This window comes from Suncus etruscus, chromosome 3 (assembly GCF_024139225.1).
Source record: "Suncus etruscus isolate mSunEtr1 chromosome 3, mSunEtr1.pri.cur, whole genome shotgun sequence".
NCBI classification, from domain to species: domain Eukaryota; kingdom Metazoa; phylum Chordata; class Mammalia; order Eulipotyphla; family Soricidae; genus Suncus; species Suncus etruscus.
The window spans coordinates 154,289,524-154,299,123 of record NC_064850.1 but is presented as its reverse complement, the minus strand read 5'-3'; the positions used below and the strand labels follow the sequence as shown (position 1 = coordinate 154,299,123).

General features: G+C 41.6%; 2 protein-coding genes across 3 annotated transcripts in view; one reads left to right on the top strand and one right to left on the bottom strand.

Annotated features, from left to right (window-relative positions):
* Nucleotides 1–7,860, bottom strand: part of PSMA8 (proteasome 20S subunit alpha 8) — a 29,257-nt gene extending 21,397 nt beyond the window's left edge. Inside the window, exon 1 of the mRNA XM_049769583.1 lies at nt 7,759–7,860. Within this exon, the coding sequence (XP_049625540.1) occupies nt 7,759–7,860 (102 nt within the window). The remainder of the gene's footprint in view (nt 1–7,758) is intronic.
* Nucleotides 1–9,600, top strand: part of KCTD1 (potassium channel tetramerization domain containing 1) — an 802,770-nt gene that overhangs the window by 333,940 nt on the left and 459,230 nt on the right. The gene's annotated exons all lie outside the window — the stretch shown is intronic.

Below are 9,600 nucleotides of genomic sequence, written 5' to 3'. Positions count from 1 at the left end.
AACACTGAATCTGGATCTACTATAAGAAAATACTCAGTCTGTTTGATTTATCTCTCTAGCCTGCAAGTATTTTTCTTTTCATGGGACGCGGCATGGTGCTTGGAGGAACACACCACTCTGGTGGCCCTGAGGATCGAACCTCAGTCCATTGAGCTATCTCTTCAGCCTCCACATGTTGAATATTATATTTTATAGAGAATATGTAAATAGTTCTTCATCAGGCTATGAGATATATTTCCATATATTTGAATCCTAAAAACATCTCATGTTTTACCCAAATTGAAATAAATTAAAAATTATGCTCAAAAGAGTAATCTCATTTTGTAAAATTATATTTGGTTTTGTTATTAACCGGGCTCACACATCAATTGTGGTGTTTACAAACTCAGCCATGGTGCTTGATGAGGTTGCATTCTTTCAGTCTTGGAACTAAGACATACTCTGGTTATCCTGCTCATTATATTCACTGTGTTGATCACATGTGCTTGTCAGAGATCTCATCTCTTGGTCATGATACACACACACACACACACACACACTTTGTTTTGTTTTATTTTATTTTGTTTACTCTTGGCTCTGCACTCAGGAACTACTACTGGCTGTACTTGGGGGACTATATGGGATGCTGGGGATCGAACCCATGCAAAGCAAGCGCTCTATCCAGTGTACCCTCTCTTCAGCTCCAAGAAATAGTTTTGTTCTGGTAGTAGAGCTCAACAGGGCTACACCCTTTTGTTCTGAGATATTAAATAACTGTCCCTCGAAAACATTGCTGAATCTTGAAGGTTCAAGGATTAATTTTAACTTTGGGATATGAGTAATTCCTATACTATTTAAAGTATTTTGTGGTACAGATCAAAATGGAACTATTTCTCTCTCTCTCTCTCTCTCTCTCTCTCTTTCTCTCTCTCTCTGTTTTTACTGTTTCTCTTTTTAGAAAAAAACTATGTAATACTGTTAAACTGGGGAGCCATAGAGATTTTTCAGATTTTAAAGTGTTTGTTTTGAAGGAAGCTGACCACCAAGTTTGATCCTCTGCTCTGCATGTGGTGCTTGAGCATGGTCAGGAGTGACAACTGAGCACAGCAGTTAACCCTGAGCACTGGGACTGGAGAGATAGCACAGCGGTAAGGCGTGTTTGCCTTAGACGCAGAAGGACAGTGATTCAAATCCCGTCATCCCACATGGTCCCCCGAGCCTACCAAAAGCAATTTTTTTTTTTTTGGTGGAGGGGTCACACTCGGCAGCGCAGGGGCTACTCCTAGCTCTACGCTCAGAAATCGCCCCTGGCAGGCTCGGGGGACCATATGAGATGCCGGGATTCGAACCACCGTCCTTCTGCATCTAAGGCAAACGCTTTGCCTCCATGCTATCTCTGCGGCCCCAGGAGCGATTTCTGAGCATAGAGCCAGGAGTAACCCGAGCGCTGCCGGGTATGACCCCAAAACAAAAACAAAACCCTGAGCACTGCCAGGTATAGTCCAAAGCAACAACAACAGAAACCAAAATGCCAAAAAATTTAAGTTTGGCAAAGAACATTTTTTAGGGACCGAAGCAATAGTACAGCAGGTAGAGAATTTGGCTTATACACGGTCAATCAGAGTTCGATCCCTGGCATTCCATATGGACCCCTAAGTACTCCAGGAATAATTCCTGAGTGCAGATTCAAAAATAACCCCTGAGCACCATTGAGTGTGGTCCTCCCAAATGTTAACTTTTTTTCTTTTTTTGGGCCACACCCAGTGATGCTCAGGATTTACTCCTGGCTATGCGCTCAGAAAATGCTCCTGGCTCCGGGGACCATATGGGATCCCAGGGATCAAACCAAGGCTTGTCCTGGATCATCTATGTGCAAGGCAAACACCTTACCACTGTGCTATTGCTCCAGCCCCTATATATCCGGCCCCAAAAGATAACATTTTTTAAAAGATAGCATATAGGGACTGGAGCGATAGCACAGTGGTAGGGTATTTGTCTTGCACGTGTCCAAACCCGGACGGACCCCAGTTAATTCTCAGCATCCCAGATAGTCTCCGTGAACCTGCCAGGAGCAATTTGATTTCTGAGCAGAGCCAGGAGTAACCCCTGAGTGCCGCGGGTGTGATCCACCCCCCCTCAATTTTTTTTTAAATATAGAAAAGTACCAAAGGTTTTTAGGAAAAATGATGCCAAATATTCAAACAAGAGGAACTGGCACTTGCCTTCCATAGGGTTTACCTGGGTTCTATCTCCAGCATCTTATATTGTTCCCTGAGCATGCCAGGTATAATTCCTGAGTTTAAAGTCAGAAGTAACTCAAAACAAAGAAGAAAAAAAATTAAAAAAATCCAAACAAGAGGGGCCCAGAGAGATAGCACAGCGGTGTTTGCCTTGCAAGCAGCCAATCCAGGACCTAAGGTGGTTGGTTCGAATCCCGGTGTCCCATATGGTCCCCTGTGCCTGCCAGGAGCTATTTCTGAGCAGATAGTCAAGAGTAACCCCCGAGCACTGCCGGGTGTGGCCCAAAAACCAAAAACCAAAAAAAAAAAAAAAAAAAAAAATCAAAACTAGAAACAATACAGAATTCTAAGAAAACAATAATAATAATAATAATAATACAGTGCAAAATAATCAAGTTCAATTTATTTTTTTGTTTGTTTTTTTTGGGATCACACCTGGCAGTGCTCAGGGATTATTCCTGGCTCTACACTCAGAAATCACTCCTGGCAGGCTCGGGGGACCACATGGGATGCTGGGATTCGAACCACCGTACTTCTTCATGCAAGACAAACATCCTACCTCCATGCTACCTCTCCGGCCCCTCAAGATCAATTTATTCCAGGATTTTTAGAAATCAAAGTAAATCTGGGCCCGGATAGATAGCACAGCGGCGTTTGCCTTGCAAGCAGCCGATCCAGGACCAAAGGTGGTTGGTTCGAGTCCCGGTGTCCCATATGGTCCCCCGTGCCTGCCAGGAGCTATTTCTGAGCAGACAGCCAGGAGTAACCCCTGAGCACCGCCGGGTGTGGCCCAAAAACCAAAAAAAAAAAAAAAAAGAAATCAAAGTAAATCTTTTAATATAAATGTTACAGAGGAGAGTGGAGAGATGTCATTTTGCCCTTCTGCTAACAACAACATTTCATTTGCTCTTGGGAAATACTCAATCTTTAGGTATGGCTATAAAATTTGGCAGCATTCATGGGTCACTAGTGGCTCCGATCTCAGAAATTACTCCTGGCAGGCATGGATGAACATATGAGATACTAGGAATTGTACCTGGATCAGCATGTACAAGGCAAACACAATACCTTCTGAACTATTGCTCTTGCCCCTACATAGGGCTATAAAAGTTACTCAGCCTAGGCAAAAAATATATGCTTAAGGGTTCAGAGCGATAGCGCAGCGGTAGGGCATTTGCCTTGCATGCAGCTGACCCAGGAGGGACCTGGTTCACTCCCTGGCATCTCATTTGTCCCCCAAAGCCAGAAGCAACCCCTGAGCATCACCAGTATGACTCCAAACCCAACATGTGTGTGTGTGTGTGTGTGTGTGTGTGTATGCTTAAAATTTTACTTGAGTTATTTGGAAGTCAGGATAAATAATTCTATTAAATCTAGGAGCCTGGAGCCTATGACTATTTAGGAGTAGTAAAAGGTCTTGTTTAAAAGAGAAAATAACATGGAAAATAGCAAAAGTTGGAGGGGAAAGTGGAAGAGAGGCTGGGGATATGGGACAAAGAGGGGGAACATGGTGATTCCCTAGTCCTGCATTTTATTGTCCTTAATGTCAGATATGTACATAAAATACTTAATAAAAAATAAATACTGGGCTAGAGAGATAGTTCAATAAGTGAAACATATGCTTTGCATGTGAAAATTCAAGTTTTATTGCAGACACTGAGGGTCCATGGCCCCACTAGGAACAGCTCCCACAAAGAGCTGGCAGTATATTATATGGTAAAATTATAAAAAGAATTATATCATACAGGGCCGGAGAGACGGCATGGAGGTGGGGCGTTTGCCTTGCATGCAGAAGGTTAATGTATCACATATGGTCCCCTGAGCCTGCCAGGAGTGATTTCTGAGCATAGAGCCAGGAGTAACCCCTGAGCGCTGCCAGGTGTGACCCAAAAACCAAAAGCCAAAAATAAATAAATAAATAAATAAATAAAAATAAAAATAAAAAAAGGAATTCTATCATACAGACTCACAAAGATTTTCCACTATTACACTATTAATAGTGGGAAGACTATTAAATATACTTGAAATTAAAGAAAAGGTGAGACTAAATAGTAAATATTGTATAATGCTCTATAGTGTAGGTTATAAACTCTGGAGAACATAAAGATCCATGATAACTGGAGTGGATCTGAGAAGGCTCGAGAAGAGAAAATGTGTGATTCTTAGAGGATAAGAAGGATGAAGAATGGTGAAAAATAGATGTGTTTTCTCTTATCCCCACTTTAAGGGCAGACACATATATCAGTGAAGCCATGAAACTGCCTCTTTAATTAAAGAGGGTAGATAAGGGATTATAGAAGACTTTGATGGCCAGAGCATGAAGATGAGATTTGATAAAGTAGGAAATATGGAGCTAATAACAATGTGGGGTCAGGGAAAGGACAGGATAAGGAATAGTAATAAATCTTATCTTTTTCAGGGAATATTGTGAAGAATCCTCTTTTTTCAAAGAAGAAAGGTATTATATCTCCAAAATGTTATTCCAAGATCGTTTTAATTTTAGAAAAAGAACTAAAGCAAAAAGAAATCAGGCATAAAGTGTTACTTCACTCTGTAAGATAATGAAAGTAGAATCAAAGGCTTCTTATCATAATCCAAGTAAATTTTTGTTTACTAAATATAATATCTATATATTGTCCAAAATGATCCCAAAACTGGGCTTATAAATTTATAAATCATCCTACCAACTGCCAGTTATAGACAATATTTTGTCACATATTTGAATAAACAATTCCATAAAGTTTACCCCATATGAAAGGTCATAGCACCCTTAAGGAAATACAATAAATAACTCATCAAAGATGAAAATTATTTCAAAATTCTGAAACAAAACTGCCTCATCCTTCCAATGTATCTTTAAAAAAGCCCATTATAGGTATTTTTATATCCTTACCCTTTTACAGCTCATTACAAAAGAATAATCAATCATTTCTATAGCATTCTTAAAACATTTTAAATGAGCCAATGTGGTTTCTTATTACACTCCTGTCTTCTCCCATTGCTCCCTTAATTTTAGACTCTAAAACTTGGGCATTATTTTCTAGCCATATGTTCCATGTCATGCTGGGGATTATGTAACTTTTTTGTTTTTATCAAAATGGTACCCTTTTGGTTTAAGCTACATAGGCTTTTCTTAAATTTACAGTTCTAAAAAATTTGTTGCAAAACTAGAGGGTCCAATTAAACAACAAATACTTTTTATAAATGATAAAATTCTTTCTAGTGTTATTTTTTTAACACTTTGGATTTGATAGATTTATAATAAAAGTGAATTATTCATTCCATAGCAAATTTGGTATGATGAAAGAAAATACAGATATAACTAAACTTAGAAATGCACCAAATCAGGGGCCGGAGAGATAGCATGGAGGTAAGGCGCTTGCCTTTCATGCAGAAGGTCCGTGGTTCGAGTCCCAGCATCCCATATGGTCCCCCGTACCTGCCAGGAGTGATTTCTGAGCATAGAGCCAGGAGTAACCCCAGAGCACTGCCGGGTATGACCCAAAAACCAAAAAAAAAAAAAAAAAAAAAAAAAGAAATGCACCAAATCTCATAGACAATGTCTTAACTCCCAAAAACACATAAAAACATATGCATACAGATTGAGATAAAAAAGAAAATTAGGGCCCGGAGAGATAGCACAGAGGCATTTGCCTTGGAAGCAGCCGATCCAGGACCAAAGGTGGTTGGTTCGAGTCCCGGTGTCCCATATGGTCCCCTGTGCCTGCCAGGAGGAATTTCTGAGCAGACAGCCAGGAGTAACCCCTGAGCATTGCTGGGTGTGGCCCAAAAACCAAAAAAAAAAAAAAAAAAAAAAAAAGAAAATTATATTCTTTTGAATTTAAAGGTTAGGACTTGGAAAATTTGGGATATTAGATTTTTGGTCACTAGGGCACTTTTGTCCTTTCACATTTTTGTAAATCACTATGATTACAAAATCCAATTGGAACTTGGCCATGTGTATAACAGCTACACTGAATATTTAAAAGTCTATTAGAAATATACATTTTTAATATTATTTTATTTTAGGCACAGTGATTTACAAAACTTCATTGTGGCAAGCTTCCTACTATACACCACTTTTTGGTTATTATTGCCTTTGGGCTTTTGTCATTCCCTTACTATTTTTCTTTATATTCTGCATGTGAGAGAGATCATCCTATAAGGTCTCTCTCACTAACTGCACTCAGCATTTATACTCTCCAGATCCATCCATATAGCAGCAAATTTAGGGTATAATCTCTCAAAAATTCTGGTACTACTTAGAAACCAAATGTCTTAGATATCCCAAAAGTGTCTAAATATTAAAGATTCTTGTATAGAGCACCTAAAAGCCCTCCTAGTGCTAGGATGAGAGTATTAGTCTGATTATTTTTAACAGGTGAAAAGTGCTTAAGTGACTGTGTTTTTTCAACCATAATAAACCAAATTTAATTTTACATCGTTTTCGTCCATATTCCAGAAGTAGGCACCATCAATTTTCAAAACGAGGGGGGCTCCCTCGCAGTTCTCAGGAGTCCTGAGGCCCCTCCCTGCATTCTCCAATATAAAGTGGAGGTGGGGTGGTGGTGGAGGGAGTGTCCCTAGGGGGTATTCACATTTGTAAGCACTCCAGGCCATGGAGCTATTTGCCTCTGCTCAGGCATTATAGATTTGATGGTGGTGGTGGTGATGGGGTGTGTGTGTGTGTTGGGGGGGGCATACCGGGTGGTTGTCTGCACTCAGGAATGACTCCTGGCAGGCTCAGGTTATCATATGGGATGCAGGTGATGGAACCTGGGTCAGCCATGTGCAAGGCAAACCTGATTGACCAATTTTTTTTTTTTTTTTGGTTTTTGGGCCACACCTGGCGGTGCTCAGGGGTCATTCCTGGCTGTCTGCTCAGAAATAGCTCCTGGGCCCGGAGAGATGGCACAGCAGCGGCGTTTGCCTTGCAAGCAGCCGATCCAGGACCAAAGGTGGTTGGTTCGAATCCCCGTGTCCCATATGGTCCCCTGTGCTTGCCAGGAGCTATTTCTGAGCAGACAGCCAGGAGTAACCCCTGAGCAACGCCGGGTGTGACCCAAAAACCAAGGGACCATATGGGACACCGGAATTCGAACCAACCACCTTTGGTCCTGGATCGGCTGCTTGCAAGGCAAACGCCGCTGCTGTGCCATCTCTCCGGGCCCTGATTGACCAAATGTTTAATATTTTCTCTAAATATTATGATACCACAGTTCCCCACAAAGAAGTCATACTTAGGAAAGACTTTCCATTTGTGCCTAGAGGCAAGGTGACAACACACACACACACACACACACACACATACACACACACACACACACTTTGTCTCTAGGAATATCTGTTAAAAAAAGGTAGTCGCACAAAAGGAAACCTCTGATACCTTGCAGCCTTCTCCTCTACCATTTCCAGCTTTGATTGCAGAGACTGCAACCCTCTCCAGAAAGGTGCAGGCAGGGCAAATTTTACCACTGGAAGACCTGCTGGGCAGAGGGCCCACCCGACATCATGCTCCATCAACAAACTGCTCACTCACCGCTGTGGATCCTTTCTTCACTGCTTCCTGGGCATATTCTACCTGGAACAGATGTCCGTCCGGGGAGAAGACAGTGATGGCTCGGTCATACCTAGACGCCATAGTCTTGGGCTCCGCACAAGGCCGCACAGTTGAGACCAGTAGAAGAATTATGCCAGTTGCCTGTGTGACCTGGAAATACTTGTGCACGCGGCTCAAGATGCTCCGGAAGTGCTCATGTACATGCCTGGTGCAATCACTGTCGGTCTCTGCTCATAGCTGGTGTTTTGAAGAATTGGAAGTCCTTTGGACCCACCCTGCTCCCAAGGATTTCTTCAACCCTCCCTCAGCAAGTGAGTAGCTGTGCCTGCAGGTTGATAAAAGAGTTTCTCTACTACCCATAATTTCCTGCCTGGTTTTCCCACCACTGTGTTGCTCCTGATACCAAGTTGCTGTCATTGATTAAAATAGGTTAGAGTGATGCTTTGGACATCTCTATGGTGTTAGACTCTACCAGGGGCTGGAGTAATGATTTGCTTCCAAGGAAGCCCAGATTTGACCCCCTCCCTTTTTGCCTAATATGTTCAAAAAAATAAATAAAAACTTGAAAGAGTGTGGCTTATTAATAAACATTTTCAAGATAGGATTGTTTTTCACCAACCCATTAGAGTTGGTGGTAAATGAAACATCTACTTTTGTCTTTTGTGCTTAAACATTTAAATCTTTTTATTGGTATTAAAATATTATAAATTATCATCATGGACAACAACAAGCAGCAATAGGCATATAACATGATTTGTGGTACTCTTTAGACTTTGCCTTTACACTGACTTTTATAGGCTTGCTTTTTGGTGGTGTGGGAGCTTGAAAGCCCAGGTCATCACCTATATCAGACAAGTGCTCTTCCACTGAGACACTTTCCTAACCCTTCTCCAACTTTGGACCCGGGTTATGACTTCTCTAGTCACAGTGGCACTCAGATTCTTTTTTTTTTATCTGTCCTAAAGGCTTCATCAGATTAACCAAATCTTCTTTGTTGTTTAAGTTACCTTGTACGAAAGCAGTAGTGGTACATTCTTTTAGATGAGACATCAGCAGGCCTTCTCCTTGATAATGCATTTGGAAGCACCCATTTTTCTTTACCACCCAGGAACAAGAATACAACCAACTTCATGGATCCACTTACTGCACAATCACCATCAGCAGAGCTATTTTGCCTTCCACCAGGGTGGTAAAGCATTATGGTGCAAATATTCCCTCTGCCAACTGCTTTCTTTTCAGTGTGGGCCAGTAGCTCTGCTTCTTTTCTTGCTCTGTCTCTGGGTTATAGTCTAGGTCAGTTTAAGCAATTAAATAGTTGTTTGGCAGCCCAAGGCCTGGGGAAACTGCTTTATGATGAGAACCACAGTCAGTTGGCTTCAATTGGGTCTTTTTTGTAGCACAAAGGCTGTAATGGGGTCACTGACTAAGCGGGAGAGATCTCTTTTGGGCTGGATATCTGAGAAATTCACCTTCATAGCCTTCTACCTTTCTTTTCTCTTAGTGTCATAGGAAGATGCAAAAGCAAATGCTGTTTTTCAGTTTCTGTTTTTGCAGTGCCAGGGATCAAACTGGAAATTATATTTCCAGACTCTTATCTCATGTTACTTTTTTTTTTTCCCCTCTTTTTGGGCCACACCCAGCGGTGCTCAGGGGTTACTATTGGCTATCTGCTCAGAAATAGCTCCTGGCAGGCACGGGGGACCATATGGGACGCCGGGATTCAAACCAACCACCTTAGGTCCTGGATCAACTGCATGCGAGGCGAACGCCACTATGCTATCTCTCCGGCCCCTCATGTTACTTTTAACTCTATTTTTTAAC